General features: G+C 37.6%; 2 protein-coding genes and 1 long non-coding RNA gene across 6 annotated transcripts in view; all 3 read right to left on the bottom strand.

The window, feature by feature from the left end:
* Nucleotides 1-11,121, bottom strand: part of LOC137092996 (uncharacterized) — a 40,181-nt gene extending 29,060 nt beyond the window's left edge. Inside the window, exons 1-5 of one of the 3 annotated variants that reach the window (XR_010908379.1) lie at nucleotides 11,053-11,121; nucleotides 10,850-10,900; nucleotides 10,526-10,732; nucleotides 9,396-9,526; nucleotides 7,427-7,550 (exon numbers count right to left, since the gene is read on the bottom strand). This is a non-coding gene — a long non-coding RNA (uncharacterized lncRNA). The remainder of the gene's footprint in view (nucleotides 1-7,426; nucleotides 7,551-9,395; nucleotides 9,527-10,525; nucleotides 10,733-10,849; nucleotides 10,901-11,052) is intronic. The other 2 variants (XR_010908380.1, XR_010908378.1) reach the window with 2 other exon arrangements.
* sox3 (SRY-box transcription factor 3) lies at nucleotides 365-3,646 on the bottom strand. The gene has a single exon (XM_067457609.1). It carries the CDS (start codon nucleotides 2,991-2,993, stop codon nucleotides 2,094-2,096), a length of 900 nt encoding a protein of 299 aa, XP_067313710.1. The 5' UTR covers nucleotides 2,994-3,646; the 3' UTR covers nucleotides 365-2,093.
* Nucleotides 11,122-18,199: 7,078 nt separating the features above from the next.
* Nucleotides 18,200-21,169, bottom strand: p2ry4 (pyrimidinergic receptor P2Y4). Of its 2 annotated transcripts, none has more exons than XM_067457611.1 (2): nucleotides 21,003-21,169; nucleotides 18,200-20,618 (listed from the first exon to the last, which is right to left on the bottom strand). In XM_067457611.1, exon 2 carries the CDS (start codon nucleotides 20,614-20,616, stop codon nucleotides 19,528-19,530), a length of 1,089 nt encoding a protein of 362 aa, XP_067313712.1. In that variant the 5' UTR covers nucleotides 20,617-20,618; nucleotides 21,003-21,169; the 3' UTR covers nucleotides 18,200-19,527. The 2 variants fall into 2 exon arrangements, with proteins under 2 accessions (XP_067313712.1, XP_067313713.1); XM_067457612.1 differs by lacking the exon at nucleotides 21,003-21,169 and adding an exon at nucleotides 20,768-20,829.
* Between the last annotated feature and the right edge of the window lie 1,927 nt (nucleotides 21,170-23,096).

Raw genomic sequence — 23,096 nt, 5'->3', positions numbered from 1 at the left:
TCTAGCATTCAAAATCCATATAGGTTTACTTTACAGGTTCACACTCACTTTTTCAGCCTAATGTTATAGGAAAACCTCACTAAAACTATCACTTAGAACTTTTTATTCAGTAGTTCTTTATTCAAAAGCATCTATGATTTTCTATATATATATATATTAGATATATATATATATTAGATATATATATATATATATATATATATATATATATATATATATATATATATATATATATATATATATATATATATATATATATATATATATATATATAAATAAATCACCTATACCATAAAATGTGTCTTTATTAGAAGAGAGTTTTTGCTGAACCAAAGATCTGGTAAAGAGCCATTGAAGAATCTTTATTTTTAAGAGTGCATACACAGTACATTGGCTACTATACATATTATATATTGAGGACTCAGTAGTTGAAATTACACTCTAAATTACAGTAGGCAGTCCGAAACGGCCTTGTATGTTTCTCCTCTTCTTGGCTAACAGCAAGAAAAATAGGGTGAAAACGGTCCTTTGACAAGCAGACCAAAAGACAATATGTGGTGTGATATTCAAATCACAAAATAAGAAACATTTAACCTCTGTCTGACCCCACAAAAATCCGGCCACACTTGGCTCATAAAGTGAAATAGCACAGAAATTATCCCTGCATTAATCTCTTATGATGAACATAATTATCTGAATTTATTGGCTGCTTCATCGTCTGGCTTTGACAAATTCAATGGATTAAAAATATTAGTTAACCATAATTATACAAGTAATTCTGAGGAACTGTGTGTACCTAGGCGACTCAGCAATTGAAAATGCAGGAGGAAATGACACACTTTGGAAAATATATGCATGAAAGTTCATTTGTAAAACAATATGTTTGTCCCTTTTATGCATTTATGATTTTGCATGTTTTTAATTGTATTGTTGCAAGGGAGATATGTCTCATCAATAAAGTGTATCTTATGAAAACAACAAATATTAGTTCCATTGTAAGGTCAGTAAGCTATAGTCTATATATACACCAGTTGATATTTATGGGAGGGGGGATACTTTATACATTAATTAGCCTATATTAATAGAATTTTATTTATAGGCCCATAGGAGTCATTTAAAGGCCAGTTTTATTAATTAGCATTTGGAAGGCATAAAAATAGCTATTTGCTGTTTGATGAGAACGCTTAAAACCAATCCACGCGTGATGACAACTGCTTAGTAGCGAGCGTGTCTGAATTCGCATATTTACTCTTCATTTAACCGATCGCCTCAAATTAGGCTACTACATTTGGGTTCAAGCGAATTTATTCTGGTTTCCCGGAAGACATGCGATTCGAACAACCAAATTATAACTGAAGTAAAAAAAATAATAATTCATATCTAGTCATAAACCTTTTTTGTAAAACAAATTTATTCATTTAGGAATAGGATGGTCTTACGTAGAAACGTCAGTTTAAATAAAAACTCTCCGTCCCACACAATGAATTAACATGATACTGCCATAACATCACAGAAAGGAAGATTCACCAAACAAAAGTGGAACATTTCAACAAGACGTACAATGGTTCACAAGCTTTAAAAAAAAAACAACTCACTATAAATAAAACAAACTTTGCGCTTGCGACCAGCACACTTTCATTTCGATAAAACCTAGTTCATAAATGAACAACAAAAAGAAGACTACACAGATTTGGACAAAATCGACATTCTAAAAATAAGTGTAAACATTTATGAGTGAACATTCTCTCTCCCTCCATATTTTCGTTCTTTTTTGTTTTTGAAATACAGCCTCTTCACGAAGCCACGTGCCTTTTTCATAGAGACAAACTCTGACGGCAAGTAAATCAGAAGTCCAATATTCTTCTACAGACGCTGATTGCTTTACAGCTTATGATAAAAGCTCCTCTGCAATGCAATTTATTCTGAAGTCCCCGATATGTCGTCATAAAATGCTTTAAAACGGACAACTCATTGACATTAAAAATAGTTTCTTTTTTTAAAAACGAAATTGAACTTCGATTCTTTTTTGCAAACCAAAGTGTTCAAGTATCCGAAGTACTTATAGTCTTTTTATTTTTATTTTTAGGAGTCTTTCAAATGTGGGTTAGGGGTAGCGTTCCGTTCACGCCAGTCCCTGCGCTTTGATAGTGCGGATGAACGCTGTGTAACCGACTGGTCTGTAGACTGGAGTGGTCGGCGCTGTCTCCTCCGGGCGGCAGGTACATGCTTATCATATCCCTCAGGTCTCCCAAACAAGCACGCTGAGAGTGAGAGGTTATGGCCGGAGGAGGAGAGCTGGGTTCAGTCTTGCATACTGAAGCCATGGATCCCAAACCCATTGCGCTGGAAGTTTGCTGCGTGTATGCTGGTGACATGCTGTACGTGGACGCCGCGTTCATGTAGGTCTGGGCCGTGGACATCATCGGGTACTGAAGTCCCGCCATGTCGTACCGGTGCATCTGCTGAATCTGGGGACTATTCATGCTGGGATGCTGAGGGTAGGCCAGCTGGTCCTGCATGAGGGAGTACGCGCTGTTCGTCCAGCCGTTCATGTGCGTGTAGTCCATCCGCTGGCCCACCGAGACGCCGCTGTTGACAGCGTTGGCACCGGGCGCCAAGAGTCCTCCGGGCAAGGAATACTTGTCTTTCTTCAGCAGGGTCTTGGTCTTCCTGCGGGGACGGTATTTGTAATCCGGGTGCTCCTTCATGTGCATGGCTCGTAACCGCTTGGCCTCGTCAATAAAGGGTCTCTTCTCGGCGTCAGTCAAAAGTTTCCAGTCAGCACCGAGGCGCTTGCTGATCTCAGAGTTGTGCATTTTAGGATTCTCTTGTGCCATCTTCCTCCGCTGACCGCGAGACCACACCATGAAAGCATTCATAGGCCGCTTCACCCGGTCCTGGTCGTTGGCACTGTTGTTTTTGCCACCCGCCGCCGAGCCCGTGTTGGACTGCGGAAGGGGGCTTTTAATCTCGGTTTCCATCATGTTATACATTCAGGCTACTTCAAGGTAGTGCCTTAAAAGCACTCGAAAGACAACGCTGAAATTTAAAGAGCCTCACAAAATAAAGTAGCGGGTCAGTCAAAAGTTCAGTGAGCTAAGATTTCGGTCAATTCGAAAGCACCAAACACTTTCAAATGTCTCCACAGCAGTCCCGCCTGTCTCGCTCTGCTCTGCCACGGAACTCTGAAAAGTTGTGCGCTAAGCTCAGCTGTTAATAGAGGCTCGGCCATGTGATTTGGATTGACAGCATAACAATGAGCTCAGCGCCGACCAATCACAGAGCGCATCACACTCCGACATCCAAGCAGCGCGCTGCCCGGACCCCACAGTTTCGGGATGCACTTTAAGTGGGATATAAAATACATCACTGGCATCTTTGCACTTTGACAATAGTAATCACTTTGCAAATATTGTTTTAAAGCGGTCGTTATCCAATGGAAAATGTTAGCATCACCCTACCTTTGTAGTAGCCAGATATGGTTAAATAAATAGGCTATTGTGAATTTCAAACTTTCTCCGGAACATGCGGAAATGTACAAATAAAATAAAACGCATGTTAAATGTATTGAATAAAAAAGACAAGAATCAGGTTAGATTGTAGCCTATTGAATGGAATCATACATAAACTGCAAACGTTGTCTCTTATATGGCACAACAACTGCACTATTATAATTACTGATAAGACAAATAATAAGAAATAAATATTTAATTCAAAGTTCGATTTATTTTCTTAAGCGACATGACAATCCTATGAGCTAATGCAAGCTTGGGTTTTGCCCTGCCTTACTCCTCTAGCACAGAGACTGAGGGGATTCAAGCTCTTAAAACTAACATTGATTAAAACGTATAATAAATAGGCTATAATACTCAATTATAATAATGTATTATATTATAATAAACTACTGAAGCAGCTATTCTTTGTCTCACTATAACTTCAATTTGACGTTTCACAGTAGTAACCTAGTCTGTATTTGCAGTTTTACATGTTGAACTGAAAATAACACAAAGCTCATTTAATATAAAAAATAACATTCAACAAAATAGTTTTGTGTTTTAAAAACACACGTCGCATTTTTTGTCAAGTGTCTATCACTTATAGTGCATAATACAAAATTAATACAGTAACGCCCCCCTGTGGATCAATTTTGTATTGTTCTGTATTAAAAAAATATAGTCTAACTGATGACTATCTATAGGCTACACAAAACTCTATAAACGACTTTTTAGAAGTGCCACGCCAGTTTTGAGTATATGTTAATTAAGTACATACATTTTTATATTATGATTTTTTTTTTTTTTTTTGGCTAATTGCATTAATTCTAAGTTTTATCAGCAATTGGATTTACAAATTACTCGAGCAGGCTTAGCTAAGACGTGTTGGGTAGCCTACTTGAGAGAGGTTTTCAGTCTCCTGTGGAGAAATTACACCTTCGAAAGGGTCAGTAGCCTATTAGCACTCCGTCCATCGAGAACATCGACATTTAACACATTCAGCAACACCACTGAGACTGAACGATTACAGCACTGAATATTCAAGATGGGCTTTTAACACCACACACTAACGACTCAACCATTTAGAGAATTTTCACCGTGTGTGACCGATTTGGACATGTAGACACCAACCCGTCTCCGTTATTTACTTTCCAAACTGCTCTTAACACGTGCAAGTGTTGTTACTCAATGCTGTTATTCAGACCCGATGTTTACATATGTAAAGCATTAATAATTCATGATATAGACTAGAGCATGCAATTTAAAAGAGCGATCAGGTCAGGCTTCAAATTTTGCATAATAGGCCTACACCTAGAGAACAAAAATGTTGGCCTAATAAAAAATTTAAACTCTAATAATTACGAATATATTTGGGGCAGTCAAGTTAATGTATCACGTCAAATAAAACATTAAACAGATTAGAAGGCTAGAAATAGGCCTAAACAAATGTTCACTGACAAATTAATCACGGAGAAACAACTATATCAAAACAACAGGGACATATTTTCAGTCGCTTTGAGTTTCATTAGAGTGGTAATAGGCTAAACGTGTCATTTGGGACATCATTAGTCACTTTACATTAATGTGAATGGCAGTGCACCAGTCCTTATATGACAAAAGTTCTAATTGGAGACTTATATTCCACGAAACCGGTTATTTATCCGAGTGGTTTCAGGAACACATCCACTTGTAATCTGCTTATGGAAATGTAGGAGACCGCGGGAAAAGGAAAACTCCCAGTTACCCGGAGCTCGGTAATGATGGCTTCTGTTCTCCAAATTTCCTAATTAACGTGAGCTAGGGCCGGGGACCACCAGGAAAGCCTTCCAGTGTTCGACATCACTGAGCTCCGAGCCGCAAGGCTTCCGAAAATCACTCCCCGAGCAGTAAATTGTCCATTTGTGTAGTAGGCAAGCAGCGACTGTTCAAATGACCCGAATAGACTAAAACGGCCCCGTGCAGCAGATTAATACAATATATTATATGTTAATTAACTAAATAAACAGCAAATGCAAACATCTAAAATTATTAATCCTTCAACTGAAAGCATAATAAATGTCAGTTCATTGTTACTTTATGTCAGACCTGAGAAATGTAAGATAGTTTTTATTAGCTGAATGGTTTAACGACTGTCTGTCGCGATAAACTATTGAGAGAACAACAATGCCATAACAAATCACCACAGGACTTCTATTCTTTATCACATGTAAAGTCTTTTTCCCCGGACCCGTGGATTCACTTGTTAATTAGCTCAACTCAATTAAAGTGGAAGTACATTATAAGCGCACAGAGCCTCAAAAAATCTACATTGTTGTTTTTTTGTTGATGTTTTTTTTTTTTTTTTTGTCGAATAACTTTGTTATAGCCATATGTTGTCCGTGCTCTACAGAGTTAAAATAAGTGGATCATATATATTCTACATGTTTTAAGATAGGTTAGCTCGAGCCAGAATTATGGGAAACTTATGAATAGCCTATTTCGATTTTTTTTTTACCGGTTATTGTAGTAGTTTTAACCCATACTTTAAAAGTAAAAATACAATAAGCTATAATACATATATATATATATATATATATATATATATATATATATATATATATATATATATATATATATATATATATATATATATATATATATGCCTCTTTTAAAAAATCATGTAAGTGCGATAGCCTATATATATTCATTTTGGGGGAAAACAGTTTAATTTGAGTAATTCGATAGGCTATTCTGTAGCCTACAACATTAGAGCAATAACTTCATTACGTTCAACGAGCCTAGTCAAAACGATAGTATATCCTACTAAAATATATAGGCTATTTTTTAGTCTTTAATCTTCACCTCCGATTTTTGAGATCAAATAGCCTTCCCGAACCATTAGGCACGGCTCTGGAGTCAATTTAAACGTCATAACCGTATGAATTAATAACTTTTTTGTTTCAACTCACTGGCTACGAATAAGGCCAGAGTTACCATGGTTAACAGAATGATTTTTCAATTGCAGGCACAATAAAGACCGTCTCATTTGGGATTTGCATGATTTTTGAACCGAATATGCAAATTAAGATGCAATTTCAGCACGGTCTGTTATTCCTATTGTATTTCGCTGAATGGTTGCGTCCCCTCTGGTTCAGACACTAGTAAAATAATATTCACTGGTCAATTAAAGAACAGAGGCTTGGGTCTGACCTTCTTTCAGATGTCACTGCGAACTATTGGAATGATATCCCGTTTTATACAAGTTGTAACATGAGTCCGGTCATTAATATTAAGCAGCCAACAGTGATATGCAAATTGCTGTAAAATAAAATAAAAAACGCCATTTTTGTTTCGTTTCCTATTTTAGTTCAGTTTATTATAAGCATTTTGAGTCACCAACACATAAAAACAAAACATGTATACGCGCTGCTTGTCGATGTCAAATTAGCCTATAATTTTAAACTATTTATTTAGGCTGTTTTAATCGAAGAATTAGTTAATGTGCGCGTTTCGGAAAATTCATAACAAGTATGCAATCGAAACAAATAATTTAATGTATAAACAGCCTTGTTTAACAGATAATTACAAATATGGATTAGATTCCAGAAAGAAAAAAAAGACAAGTCTTGCTTCCTCACACACTGTCCTCAGCAAGTTTGTATAAAGTTAACCGTTGTTGACTGACTTGCAGATGTATCGAATGAACAACATGTGGGGTTCAAAGCTCAAATGCCAGCCACATTTAGACATCACAATCAAACCAATTCGTTCATTTCAAAATAAAATATTTAATTTTGCAGTTTCTTTTTGTGGATGAGTGACACAAGATTAATTTCGTTTAAAATAATAATTAATAATCAAGTATTTTCAGAATTAGAGACTGAAACATTTCTCTCAAGGACATTTCTTACATCCATTTCTTTGAGGTTCTTCACCATTAAAGATTCAGTTACCTGCAGGGAATGTACAGGTAAACCACAGGTAAGGCACTTCATGTCTTCCGCTGATGTCCACAGCCTTTTGATTAACTGATTTGTCTTGTTATCATGCAGCTTTAGAAAAGATAAGCCCTTTTACCTGAAAAAGAAGAAAATATGTCCATCACGCTCTAGATATAAAAGGATATAAAAGCATCACTGATTTAAAACACATTGTACTATCTTCAATATGTGATTTATTGCACCGCAGGGTATAGATCCTGTCATGGAGCAAACTTTATGAAGTCCCTCCTAAACAACACAAAAAAACAATTCATGCCTAATTGTGTTCATGCAGACTTTTTGCAATTAACTGTTTCTTTACTATAGAAGCCAGGCATGACCACATAAAGGTTGTGCATACATAAAGATTTTTTTTCCAACTATCCTTTTTAAATTGTTTAGATGTATGCCACTTATGTTAAGCATTTACAAAGAATATGATCATTTTCACACTAACTTAGTTTTATATATAGTGTGTGGTTTACTGTGAAAACGATCATATTCTTATGTGATATTCACTGCAACAGAGGAATTGAGCATGTTTGAGAAGCTCTTTAGCCCAGTCAGTGATAAATAGGATTCCTCATCTAATGCAGCATGAAGCTAATGTGCACACATCATCTGCTGAGACATTAAGACCTGCAGCACATGGTGTGAATACACAGCCCCTATTTGCTCCTCAATGATAACATTTTTCTACAATATCTTTAACTTTCAGGAGGAAAATTTTAGTGAAACATTAATAAAACCCCATTTAGTACATGATGCGTTAAATGAAAATAGTTTTAACTACATTTATTCTAACCCAGTGAAAGCTAATTTCAATTAAACAGCTGATTTAATTTAGCAGAAAATTACTATAAATATAGTTTTGATTAAATCACTGAGCAAATTCTAATAGCACAAGCAATTGTCTTTGAGTTTAGAGGTGTTATTAGATTCGTCTGAATGTATCTGTGAAGGAATTTCTCAGCGTGTTGGCACCTCTGTCTCCTTCACATCAGCACTGTGATGATGTTTAGAAGGTCTCTAGTTTAAGTGCCTGTCAGAAAAACTATTAGGGTGTCGTGCGTGTCATGCCCGGAACTATATTAATTATTTTAAAACAAGAAAATGAATTAAAATAATTGAAATTAAAAAAAATATATATATATATCATATTAAGCATCTTGAGCATTTGGTTAATTCTGTGCTGTCTTTTGTCAGTCAGACTTGCAGAAATGGACAAGAACTGCCATCCTTGAAATGTCATCATTGGCTGGAAGGCTAATTACAAACCTCATTATTTCCCATGTATCTTTTGAATCATTTCCATGTACTACAGTTTCTCCAAAACAATAGAAACTTTCTCTTTTTTTGTTTAGCAGAGAATGCTGAGTTGTCTGATTTTGCTTTGCACCAAATGTGGCAAGCAGATGGCTTTTGTTTTAAACATAATTAAGATCCCACTAATCTGGTGCCTTTTAAAAACGAAACAGTCGCTTCGTCAGACCTTCATTAGTTAAGATAATATTGTGCAAATGCACAATTAATTTGCAGGCTATATCTTTAATTAATTAAATACTCCCAATTTTGTAATATGATTAATGCCACAAAGTTGTTATCTCCAAATTATTCTAAAATGAATATGTAACGATAATACTTTATGCATTATTAGCAAGAACTGAGGTTTTGGCTGTGGCAAAATCCTGAAGAACTAATTATGCTGGGTAATTTATTAAATCTTGAGGAAAGAAACAAACAAGTATAAATTGATATATTAATCATGGGCTTCATTACGTTAATCTGCGAGTGATTTGAGGTGAAAATGACGAATCTCTGTTGAGCGCCGAGCACTTGATAATGGAGATACTGGCAATAAATTTACTCTACATAAAGGCCTCATTAAAAGAAGCATAATTTAATTAAGAGTTAGCCATCGCCCTCCAAATGCATTAATTACCTTGGGTATGATGAGATGAGTTTTGGGATTACTGATGATTTCATTATGGCCAGTGTTGCTGCTAACTGTGGCAGGGACCTGCTGTTGTTGACAGGATAATGGATTGGGTGCCTGGGGATGAATCTGTTCACCTTGGTAGAGAGAGACACAGAGGATACACAGAGGACTAAACCGGACCCTTATAGGTGGACACTGTCCGTAATATTTACAATAATTGTTAACACTAAAAATAATAACATCCCACTAACATTTTTACACTTATTAGTCTCATCACTTTGGTTGCTCTGCTTTGACCTGGCAGGGAGAAAAGTTATTTTGTAATCTGAACAGTACATGACGAGCCCCTTAAAATGACCCAAATGTGCATTACTTCCTTTCTCTATTTATATCTTGTATACTCGTTTGCCACTAATATGGCAGTCTGCCATCCTTCACACAAACACTCTTTCTTCCACTCTCTCGCTACTGCTGAAGGGTGAGAAGGGCGCAGTAGGGCTGACAGCTCAAAGCCCTGGAAACTGACATGTCAATGGCAGATACAAGCTGTTGCGGTTGCACTGGCGGGGACACGTCGCAGACGCTAACTGCTTCCTCTTGGCGACAGCCTGACAAAGACATTCGACTACCTTTCAGAGCTACACACATCATGTATAGACCACATGTGGCACAGACAGAGCACTGCTCCATATCTTTAGTGGCTTGTGTCATCGTTTTATCAATACAATTTTGCTCGGCAAAAAATTAGGCAAAAAATTAGGCAAAGTTTTAGAATCGTGTTGAATATTAGAAAGTTTAAAGTCTTTAATCTGAACACTCAAAACTGATGATTAAATAGGGCAATGGTTATGAATAGGGAGTACCATCATCCAATGATTACTTCATGATGCAGAATGAGAACACTCACTTTAACAAAAATGACTCAACAGAATGACAGCCTAACTTAATTTTGTCAAAAGGAAGTCTCTGACAAGTTAAATGTGTTTGTTTTTAACTCTTTGTAGCCTCTGAACTGAAATGTCAACAAAATCCAACAAAAACCCCCACCCCACCCCATTTACCCCTGAATAAGCCCCCCCTCCCCTCTAAATGTACTCCAGCCCACAGCTGCAGTTTTCCAGAAAGACACTCACCGTTGCACAGTCGTTCTTCAAAATCCTTCTCTGCATTTAAGGTCCTGCATACTGTTCAGCTGGAGAGAGCGGGGTAAGATTCTCAAACCATGCCGCTTTGAGCCGAGACGAGACAGAGAAGGGCAAGCGAGCTGCAGTCTTCCATTCCGCAGCAGCGCTGAGCCAAGCCCTCCCTGCACTGGGAGCCATCGCATTCAGCCAAGATTGCTTCATACAAAAGTTGACAATGCCCCAGTGAAAGCCATTGTTGATATTCAACATTTTTTAAATAGCTGAGCAGAATGGACAACAAGGCAGACCACAAAACTTGGTAGGGAAACTGACCTGGAGCTCCTGAAAAGCACCACAGCATGAGAGAGAAACGACTGAGAGAGTCTGAAATAAAAAAAAAAAAATAGAATGTCAATGCTCAGGGTTACTGCCTGACTGGGGCTTGTTAAAAGGGTAAAACTAAGTTTTAAACTAAGAACATATAACATTAACAAAACATATAACATAATTCAAAGCAGTGCAAACATGTTCCTAACCTGCCATATAAATGATGACCTTTCTGTGCTCATCCATTACAGCCTTTAATTGTTGTTCTGATCGTCTTGATGGCTCCTGACAGTAAATGGTGTTTTATTTCCATCTTTGTCAAAATGACAGACACAGATTAATAAAGACATTAAACGCAGCCCTCGCAACCCATCTGTCAATATGCAACCTGAGGCAAAAGAAGGCTTACATAAATATAGAGGGAATTCTCATAGATCAATCTGACTGCATAGTTATGCATATGCGAGGTCAAGAATTTCTGTTTTATTTATGTTTGTTATGCAAAGAGTCATGTCATTAAGAAAAGATAAGAAACCACTACTACCGCAAACTCCACCCTTGGCCCCATCTAAGGGCAGTCAACACATTGACCACAACAACACACACACACAACAACACACTGAAAAAGGTTGGCTGTTAAGCACATCATTACCATGCATGCCACAGGAGGCAATTACACAAAAATAGAGAATTTAACTGCCGCCACTTATATTGCACATTATTTTCCAGTAATTATGCTATAACCAAGTAACTTAATTTGGCCTGCTCTGAGGTGGGCTCCTCATCCAGTCTGTGTGATTTCCACGGGTTTAAAGTATGGGATTAGTCACCTGGAAAACTGGCCATCTGAGCAGGAGGAGGCCACTAGAATTGCATAATTATATTGATAAGGGACAAATTACAGCCTTGACAACAGGGCCGGCCCAGTCTGATCTTACAGGTGTGTAGGGGAAGAGAGAGCAAGCTGCAGGAAGAAAGAGAGATCTTCCTGGAAATCTACGTCAGTGGCACTCATCTCAAACCATTAACTGCCATCAAAGAGCTAATTTTACTCTGCACATTACACCCAATCCTACTCGTCCAACCCCCTTCATGCTGGGCTGGATGGAGAAGCCTGGTGGGAAAACGACATTCAATCTGCCGGCCGCCCCATTCAGGCCAAATTGTCAAATGATGGCTTTCCACCTCTAAAGTTTCAGGAAGTGAAATGTAGCACCGGCCCTAGGCTGAGCCGAGGACTGAAAACAGCTGAAGGAGGAATGGGGAAGGTGAATAAAATCCCCCAAACTCATCTCCAGCATCCCTACTCTGTGCACTAAATGATAAAAATATCATGAATTATTTATTCATATATATATATATATATATATATATATATATATATATATATATATATATATATATATATATATATATATATATTTTTTTTTTTTTTTTTTTGCAACCTAAACTAACCTTGCCTTGTGATAAAAGGGGCCAAATTATATGATATTTTAATAGACTTACTGACCTAGTCATGAGGGTCAGCAGGGGGTCAGTCGCTATGACATTTCCTGTATCATGAGGATGTTGTTTTATTCTCCCTGTATATTACTCCTAAATATATTAAATTAGATTAGTTCAAAAAAATCATTGCAATTTAAGAATAAACAGATCTAAAAGCACACGTGCAAAACAAAAGCGAACTCTTTATGGCCAAGGCATACAGCGAATATGCAGAAATATTGTACTCAACATAACACACCCGGAAAGAGGGGTGCTCTCTGTGCTAATTAAGTGCTAATGGTTGTGGCCCTGCAGAGAATACTAATTAGGATTTCTATTCTCCTTTTGGGAGAGCATGTACTTCAACACAGCCTAATGAGGGGAGGCAGGTATGTGTGTTCTTGTGCTGGGTTAATGGGGGGTCCACTCTCAGGTCTCAGGGCTGTGGGCTGAAGAGGGGGGCGTTTCCTGTGCCTTGGCCTCTCTGACATAGAACCACACACACACACACAATGAGCACTGGAGTCCAGTGAAAGGAAGAAACTCCTGCAAGATTTCTGTTATATTTACACTCCAAAATATTCTCTAATTCACTTTGTGCTCTCTTGATGACTCAATCTATCCCTTTAAAATTCATACATTCAAATACATCGATCATATCTTAAGGGATAGCTACCCAAAAAATAACTCATGTAGTTCCACTAGTATTACTTTCTTTATTCTGTGGCGCACAAAAGACAATATTTTGTAGAATGTTTTGACTGTTTTCGTCCATGTGATTGAAGTTTGGGGTGCCAAAATGACACTAGACCCTACTGACTTCTGCTGTATGGACAAACTATGTTTTTTAGGGTGAACAATCTCTTTAAAGCCTTAAGCTGACCTAGGTCCAGTTGCATAAACATAGCCCTTAGGTTAAGAATGTGTGTATATTCTAGCATTAGCTGCTTACTTTTTAGCATCAGATTAGACCAATCTACATTTTTAAGTAACTGACTTAAATCAGTTATGAACAGTCTTTTAGAAAAAAAAAAATGTGATGACTAACTTTTTTGCAACCGGCCCCTAGAACATTACTATAATAAAAACATCTAATCTTATTTCGAATGACGGGGATAAAATAAATAAATAAATGAATAAAAACATGATTTGTCTTCCTATACTCGTAAAAGGCAAATGGTGCAAAGGAATTGTAAATAGTTCAGAGAGTTTTGCTCTTTGAAGTCGCTTTTTGACATTTACTTTTTCGGAAGACTACTTCTTAGTGGGCCCAAGTTAAACGAGGAAAGCAATATATTTTTAAATCTCAATACATTTTAACAAGGTACAGTTCCACACTCTGCTCCTCTTGTGTGAAAGAATTAATGAACGCAAAAAAATTCAATGACAACTTAACTCACTTCTCAAGGCATTCAGACTGAATAACTTGAGTTCTCAGAGAGCCATGAAAGCTGTCGCTTAAAAACTGCTTGCTGCTGAGAAAATGATTCCCGTCAGCCAAAACTTCCTGTTTATTTATAGGCAATGACTAGATAAAAAAAATAATAAACACGCATTGTGAGCAGAGAGACCGCAGAGAATCTGATGGCAGTGTAGTGTAATTGGGAATATGAGAGGATGTGCATGTACGTAAACACGCGGATTGGGGGTGGTACTGGAATTACCTGAGAGAGATAATGGCAATGCATTAGATTAACTCTCCTTCCTTAAATGCGACACATTTAAGTAATCTTGTCCCCTGAAAACATGTCAATGTCTGAAAGGCTGCCTCAGCGCTATCAGGGCCCTCTGGTCCCCCACACTGATGCAGCTGGCAAAACGCTACCGTCGACTGTCAAAACGCAGTGCGAGATCTAGTTATAATATAATTGAATTTTCATATCAGAGGAGACCAGAGTTCTAGCAGACAATAGGAGTGCTGAGTCCTCTCTGATATTGGCACAGACCCTTTGCCATGCGCATGAAATCAGTATGTTAATGTTCCCTGGGTTTTCTTTTTTTAAGGGCACTTGTGCCTCCGCAATGTAATACCGATGTGGTTTCAAAAAATTGCAACTATTGATAAGTAGGCAGCTAGAAACCCTTAGACCACCCCCTCCTGTTACCTTTCCCCATCCAAGCAAGCAAGCAAGCTCCCAGACAGCAGAGCACCCCCATCCCACACCCCTTTATTAAAATTGTAATTTATTTTTCTAAATCAGAATGACAGCTTGCTTTCTTTTCTCTGCAGCAGGCAGTGAATCAAGCCGCTTTAATTACTTTCGTAACTTCGCTGACCCCGGGACCGCGCGCCTTGTGCCGAGAAAATGGACCGGCGACAAAGCTCTCCCACTGCCGCTTCTGCTTCTGTTAATTTAACATGCAGGAATTTATCAAGCTCAGGATTTTCTATGATTTTGTTAACATTTCACCTCCTATCTTTTCCACGTTCCCATTTGACCCTCTCAGACCGCGTCTGACCATCTTCCGCTAACAGCAAAAGCTTGCCACGTACAGAAGTGAAGTTCATTCAAGGAGAGTGAGCGGACTTGCTTTGCTTGGTACTCTGATGTATACTTACGTGTGTATGTCAATTAAGAGAATTTTATCGCTGTCCTCAGAAGTTTGTCATGGCCCAGGCGGTCGCTCTCACAGAAGAACAGCAGATCTGGGCTGCTCAGCAGGAATCAACAATGCACTTGATCTCTCAGCAGCTTCTGGCCAACAGAGGTCAGGGTTAACCTTCAGATGAGAAAGGATTCATTGAACTGCACGTCAATACACAAGTCATAACATAGTTTAAAAGTGTTGGTCGTAACTGTTTACTCAGGAATGTTTTATTGTTCAAAAGTTTCTCGCCGCGCGTGTGCTGAGCATGCTGAGCCTCTACATAAAAAAAAAAACACAAAAAACAAGCCAGATATCTGGTCTCCCAAAACCTTCTCTGCATTAACCCTCCTGAGCTGTTTGTCTTATTAGAGGCTTTAATATGGTGTAATCCCTGCTATCACCCTCACCTCCTGACTGGCACCCCTCTGTTACAGCCTGCCCGCCGACTGGGAAACAAGGCTAACCCGGTGGGCACGGCTGTGGGCTGACGGTCTAATAATTGAATGAATGATTATCCGTCTCATTAATAGACAATGATACAGAGTGCATGGCCATATATCTGGAATATTAATGAGAAGCTGCAGGGGGCTTGATAAGAAGGAAATAGTGCGGCTGCTGTAATGGGGTTTAAAACAATTTGTCTAGGCTGGGGTGGCCCAGCTGATTTGGGCTGTGTTAATCCCCAGTAACCCTTACACATAGCTCCCAGCTCTATATGTGTGATCATCAGTCACACGCAGCCCGGCCTCCAGCGCAACTGTAAGCCTCCAGGATCCCAGCTGCACCCGGAGCAGATTGATCAGTAACCCTCTGGTTGAATGAGGTCTAGGATTTTACTAGCACTTTATCCCTCGTTACAGAGTATGGGCTTTTTTTTTTTTTTTTACAAAATACTGTGATTTCATTTAAATAATTCCAAGATTTGATACTGTTAAAATCGTATAGATTTTTTTTTTTTAAATGAAGGCATATTTACATTTATTCACTTATTAGATTTTTTTTCATAAACCCTCATAGATAAAAGCATTCTACTATTTGACTTTACTTTTACCATTATGTAACCAAGCAGTATTATTAAGATTATATATATATATATATATATATATATATATATATATATATATATATATATATATATATATATATATATACATACTATAATTGCTGCTGGCTTTGCATTTTGTGTGATAATTAAACTCCTAACAGCAAAATCTAATGTTTTTTTCTGAAAGTATGAAAACATGGAAAGAAGAGATATTGTAAAATTCACATTTGTTTGACATTATGTGGTTATTTGGCTTTAACCTTTAATGATTGTTTAAACTACATAATTGCTCTTATAGATGTGCCCCCTTCATTCACCACTTTGTCAATTTAGTAATAGGATTAAGAAGTTTCTTGTGAAATTTCATGTGGCCAAAATCTAAATAAAGAGGTAAATTAAACATTTATACAAAATGTCTGCTCAAACACCCATGTAAATCAACATCTACACCTACTGCATTGGAAAGCAATATTTCCTTTTTAGCATGCAATAATTGTGTTTAGGCCAGTGAAGTACCTTATTATAGGTTTGTCAGGGAGAAAAAGCCCTGTTCCCATGGTGACTATGAAAGCCATTTGCCTCCTTTTCAGCCGGGTAATGAACTTCTTTCCTCTTTATGTCACTCTTCCTCTTCACTCTCAGCATCTCAGTCCTTGTCCACATCCTTGAAATCATTCGTTTATTCTCAAATGTGACAAACAACAGAGCAGAGAGACCATGAAAGTAAAGTCATCATGCATCCCAGGTTGAACAGTTTGCTTATAAAAAGTATGGCACAGCAAGCAGAAACAGAATTTATGACTGGGAAGTACAACCTCCTCACCTAGCCTTTTTATCTTTAATGTTAATGTTAATATGATTTTTATTTTATTATATGTTTAAACAAACATTTACATTATTTGTTTAAATGTTGTTTACTGCATTTATTTTACTTTATAGTTTGCTTTATATAAAATAAAGCAGCATATGTGAGACAGTAAAAATGAATGGCAATGAACTCACAATCACCTGATGTGTATGTTGTCGCCTACCTTTTAGATATATATGACTGGCTGCCTAAGGATCATAGGCCATCTCTTCCTAAAAGAAACACAAATATTAATGAAGGGCAGAGGGCAGGAATACAGAAAAAAAAGTTAATCTCATTTGTTTTTAATATATATTTTTTATATTGCAGTCTTATAGATTAATATGGACATTGATCAAGTCGTTGTTCTGAACACGCATCTGTCACCAAGAGATCAGCTCTCTTTAGACTGTGTAAAAGCTCTCTTTTACCTCAGTGCACAGCACAAATAAGACACATAAAGGTTACTTATTGCTAGAACTGGCTGGGAAAATCATGCTTCTCCAGCAGTTACATTTATTTTATTGCTCAATGTCTTTTATGAGTATTGTATTGCAGTGCTCCCAACCCCTGTCCTTGGGCCCTGCATGAGAATGAAAGGATGAAAACAGTTGAGAGAGAGAGAGAGAGAGGCAGGAGGGGGAAGGAGGATTAGGACTAAATATTTGTCTCAGAACATCACATATCCTCTTTAACAAGAACATTTAACTGTAGGAGAACATATACCACTTTAGAAGTATTTTACTACAAAAATCACTTCAAAACAAACAAAAAATAAAAAATAAACCTTGCATTTGGCAACACTCAAGCTTTTTTACATTTAATTGTATTCAAAATTGTATTTCAATGATTTTTTCCCCCATTTTTAACAGAAATGCCTAAGACTAAACTTAGCCCACAGTCATACTTTTTGGCAATTGTATTTATTTGTATTGTGTACATGGGCCCTGGCTCATTTGGGCATGAACTTTTTATCTTCTGTGCATATCACACTTTTCATGGCCTCGAAACCCCCACAACAAAAGCAGCAGCCAACAGGTTTATTTATCATAGTCAAAGTCATTTGGCAGAGAGCTTAATGATATGAAATGCATTCACTCAATAAAAACATTTGAAAACAGTTCTGGGGACCTCTACTGACCAAAGAAAAAATCCCCAAGAACCTCCCTCCTCCTTCAGAATCTCAAAAAAGGACACATTAAATAATGATAATGACAATTTCAAAATTAAAATAGTTGACTTTTTTAATTGTTCCAAGCATTAAATATATTCACTTTTCAAGTAAATTACAAAAAAGGCTTTTTATATATTTTCTATCTACTTGATAACATTTTTAAAATACAATTTATATATATATATATATATATATATATATATATATAAAACACACACACACACACGCACGATTGCATTTATAATTTGTGTCCTCAAATGACTCCCACAATCTCCTACTGTACAGTATATAAGGGTGGATATAAACACACGAGTAATTCACATTTCAATTCACAACACTTCAAAACAAAGCTGTAAATAATCAGTTAATAACTTACATTTTAAAGTGGGAACTTTTGCAGTATAAAAAGCACATAAAAGACTAAATTACAACTCATTTATGCATGTTCTAAATAAAAAAGATACATGAATCCTACTTAAATGTAAACAACAATGTTTGTAAAAATGTGGTAGTCTATTGATCTTAGTTTAGTCTTTTTTCCCTTTTTTCATTCAGAGAGGCATATAAAATGGACTAATATGCAAAAAAAAACTCAGTCACTTCAATGTAAAGATAAAACACATTAAGTAAATACAATTTGAAATTAAACCAATACCATGACCAGATAAATGTCACAATATTTACAAGACTAAACATGAAAAAAAACTCACAAACATTCCTACAGAGGTTAAATCCGGGGGAAATATTAGTACACTGTGCACTAAGCCAAAACGGATCTGATTTCTTAAATCTTTTTCTTTCCTTCTTTAAGCTCTACTATGCAATTACACACAAACGCACACAAACACATGTACAGCAACACAGCTGTAGATCTTCTGCACCAAAGGACAAAAACAGCTGTACGAGAAATGAAGCAAGCCAAGAAGGGATATCTGCAGCACAACTTTCAGCCTCCCCCACAACCATTCACCTTTTCACTAAAATTGCCTCAAAAGGTTTCCAACTTTTCGGTTTAATTCAAATAAATTACATTTTAACAGCACCTTCATTTCCTGCCATATAGGAACATAACCTTCAGACATAACAGAACACACAAAAGGCTTTGTGCTGGCATTTCTGTAGTAACAGTCAAAGGCCAGAGTCCATCTCTGGGATATAGAGTGGGTTTTGTTTTCTGTGTTGACAGAACCCCAACACTGCCAAGTTCTGTCCTTGAACAACAGTGAGAAACTTCAACATTACAAGTAACCATAGGAGTGATTGGCCATCAGTGCTTTTATGAGCTGCCGTTTCTCTGAACTACATTAGCAGCAATCATGCTGAATGGGAAAAACATTAGGGGTGCACAAAAGAAGCAAACCACATCCTTTCTCCAAAGAGATTCTTTTACTTTTATCTATGTTGTAGTGTTTACAACGAGACTGTTCTGAATTCTTCTGGATGTGCGTCTCTGTGACTTTACACTTAAGATTTCTAATTAAATTTGAGGCAGTCTTCCAGAACTGCTTTTTAAATTATTACCCAAAATGGCTGGGTATGTGAGTCTAGAGTCTCGACTCATTGCCTACTTCGGCATCTGGGTTCTTAAAGGCCAGCCCGAGCTTGTTTTCATGCACATACAATGTAGATCGAGTGTTCGGAGTCTGTCTAGTAAAAACTCTTATAAGTTTAGAGCGGTAGTGATCCCCTGCCAGGAAGTAGAGGATAGGGTCCAAACAGCTGTTCATGCTGGCAAGCGGGCGAGTGATTTTGTAAGCAAAGTTGACGATATTAAGGGACTTGCAATCTGCATCTAGAATACGGTAGGCGTAGTAGAGGGAACGAGTTATGTGGAAGGGTACAAAGCAGATTGCAAACACAACCAGCACCACTATGATAAGTTTAATGGACTTCCTCCGGGACAAACTCTGCTGATTTTGGGACAGGCCCTTTCTGGGTTGGCAAAGGGCCCGTGCCATCAAACAGTAGCAAACCATGATGACCAGAAATGGCAGAATAAACAGCAGCACCATTACCACAGAGTTGTAGGTAACATAGTTGTGAAATTCCTCTGGGCTGCTGGTGTCATGGCACAAAGTGTCATTGCCCCTCTGAGAAGTGGTGACGAAAATCAGCTTGGGCACCAAGCAGGCTATCACTGCCGTCCAGACAAAACCACAGACCATGTGAGCATGGCGTGGCTTCACCAAAGTCAGAGTTCGAATGGGATGACAGATACCAAGGTAGCGGTGCACACTGATGCAAGTGAGAAAAAGGATGCTGCAGTACAAGTTGGCATAGAAAAGAAACCGCACAATCTTACAGAGGAAAACACCAAAGGGCCAATGGCTACGGTTTGCATAGTAGTATATGAGCATAGGCAAGGAGAGCACGTAAAGTGTGTCTGACAGGGCAAGATGGAACATATACACTGTGCTGGGTTTCCAGGGCCTCATCTTAGTGATAAACATCCACAGAGCCACTGAGTTCAGTATCAGTCCCAGGAAACACACCAGTGAGTATGACACAGGTAGCAGAATATACTTGAACTCCTCATTGAAGAGACAGCTGAAATTCACTTCTTTCAGAGACATCGGTATGGTGGAAGGAAGGGACAAATTCCCTGAGGCACTTTTCCTTACGAATGAATTCATTTCTGTTAAAATAAAAAACAAATGTATAGCAATTTTAGAAACTTAGAGGATCTTATAGGTACAACACATGTCATTGTAATGCAGTGTAGCCTACAATCAACACTGAAAAGTGTCTACAAAGAATACATTCTAATGTGTCATTTTAACTCACCTTTACGAGTTCATGTTTAAAACAATACCCAAACACGGAGAATTATCATAACTCTTAACATTTAGAACCTAAATAATATCTTGCAAAACAACCTCGTTTTTTCCCCCAGACATATTACACAACTAATAATAAATCGCAAAAGAAACAAAACTCTCGCACACAGCTGTACACATGTAGGGGTAACGTTAGCCTACTATAAATACACAGAGAAAAGGGGAGCACGCGCTCAACTTACCGTCCACTCAGCTGAACGAGGTAAACATGTCGCTTTAACAGTTCAAAACGTGAACGTAGATGTATGGCGCTAATTTTTAAAACCATTCAGCATGTTTAAGAGATCCATATCGGATTGGGAGCGCTCGAGTTGATGTGGTCCCGTCCCGCTGGAGAAGTTGAGCGCGTGAGCTGAGGGGCGGGGAATCGGCGCCAAATTGAGTTTCTCCCTTCAGAAACGAATCCGCCAGCGTTTAGTGCTTTGACAGCAAGTTTTGCTACACGTGTTTTTCTTTCTTAAAAACTTTTCTTAAATAAAACGACACACGTAACCTACTTCATCAAAATATCGATATTGAACTGTATTGATTTTTTAGAAATCTTAAAGATAACTTTTTTCTCATTTCTGAATTGCTTAAAATCACTTCAGTAGCTATCACGCGCTTATCAGTTTCTGCCATCTATGCCCATCACACAGACAGTAGAAAGTCATTAGTAATCTCACATGCCCTTTAAACAATGTTGCCTCTCAATGATACAGCCCATTTTTATGATCAAATCCTTGAAGGTAAATTGTAAAAGACACCAGCAACTTAATATTTTAATTCCACTGTATTTTAGAACATTTTAGTTTTGTTTTATACTTCCTATGTTTCACTTCCATCATGTGATTGTGTGGAATAAAAACATAAGCAATTGTGTATATAGGCATAGGCCTACATCCCACATGTTGAATGAATAATTTCAAAGAAGTTATTATTTTCAGTATCCAGTAACAGATAATAAAAAATGTAGGCCCTAGGTTTGTTTCCCAAAAGTTCTATGGGAATTTTGCATTTAGTAGACTAAAGTTAATATTTTGTAAAAAAAAAAAAATATTAAAACACATTCCCATTTGATCAATGAGTGGTTGCCAAAGAGGAAATTGTATTACAGAAGTTAACGCCGAAACTGATTCTTTAGTAACATGTAGGCTACATTCAAAATAATCAGTAACACAGATGTGCTGGTAAATACTAAACAATATAATCTGCAATATAATAGTGAACATGGAAGTGTCTGGAAAGCTAAATGTACTGGGCAAAACTTTACTGCAAGGAAGACCTTTATCTGCTAGTGATCAGTTAGAGTGTCATAACAGGGTGCATGACTGCTATTGCTATGCCTTTCTAAGTTAAAGTTCACATTGAATATTCACACAATGGCTTTATGATGTTGGCTGTGGTAATAAACTGCGTAGTTTGTAGTTGAATAATCTGTGAAATAGTTTTCAAATCAGTTTGACTTATAACGCCTGCCGTGGGATGCTATAATAAAAGCATATTAAATTACAATTTACGTCATGTGCCTTGAAAAAAAAAAAATCAGCTGTGTGAAAGCTGGGGAGGCTGTTTGTGGTGTTGGTACGGTAAGACCCACTTCCTTTGCAGTGCTGACCTGAGGGTTAGTCCAAGAGGAGTTACGGGAAAGTGCATAAATTGTACAGGAATTTGAGTGGGACAATGCCTCCTCAGTAATGAGATGTGAACTGTATGTCATCGGAAATACAGCTAGTTCAGATTCACTCTTCATCTCTGGCCTACATAATAATCTAATGACTGACAGGTGAAGTCAGGAAAGTGATGAAGAATACACACATACTGTCCACCCGCTTTCATTTGCGTCACGACAAAGCAGATAGAAAGAGTCCAGATCAGTCACAAGCTACTGGAAGGACAATTTTTTGAGAGAGCGGAAAGAAAGCATATTTGTGATAAGCAAAGATGTAATAACCAGACACACTGAAAGTCATTCTCCAGAGAGCAAACAAGGATGTGAAGTTGTGAACTCATGCTGAACTTTATCCAACTCTCTCTCTCTCTCTCTCTCTCTCTCTCTCTCTCTCTCTCTCTCTCTCTCTCTCTCTCTCTCTCTCTCTCTCTCTCTCTCTCTCTCTCTCTCTCTCTCTCTCTCTCTCTCTCTCTCTCTCTCTCTCTCTCTCTCTCAGGTTATGCTTGCAATACATATCTCTGGACATTTTAAGACATGTTGATGTCATTACAAACTCATAGTCCTCAAAGATCCTGTTTCTGTACAAACAACCTTCTGTACCATATTTGTTTAAGTTTAAATATGA

Source organism: Pseudorasbora parva, chromosome 11, assembly GCF_024679245.1.
Source record: "Pseudorasbora parva isolate DD20220531a chromosome 11, ASM2467924v1, whole genome shotgun sequence".
NCBI lineage: Eukaryota > Metazoa > Chordata > Actinopteri > Cypriniformes > Gobionidae > Pseudorasbora > Pseudorasbora parva.
Note: the sequence above shows the minus strand (reverse complement) of the source record. Positions and strands in the feature narration are given on the sequence as shown.

What these genes read in the sequence shown, in the direction of transcription:
- sox3 (XM_067457609.1), bottom strand. Translation starts at nt 2,993, where the DNA reads ATGTATAACATGATGGAAACCGAGATTAAAAGCCCCCTTCCGCAGTCC.
- p2ry4 (XM_067457611.1), bottom strand. Translation starts at nt 20,616, where the DNA reads ATGAATTCATTCGTAAGGAAAAGTGCCTCAGGGAATTTGTCCCTTCCT.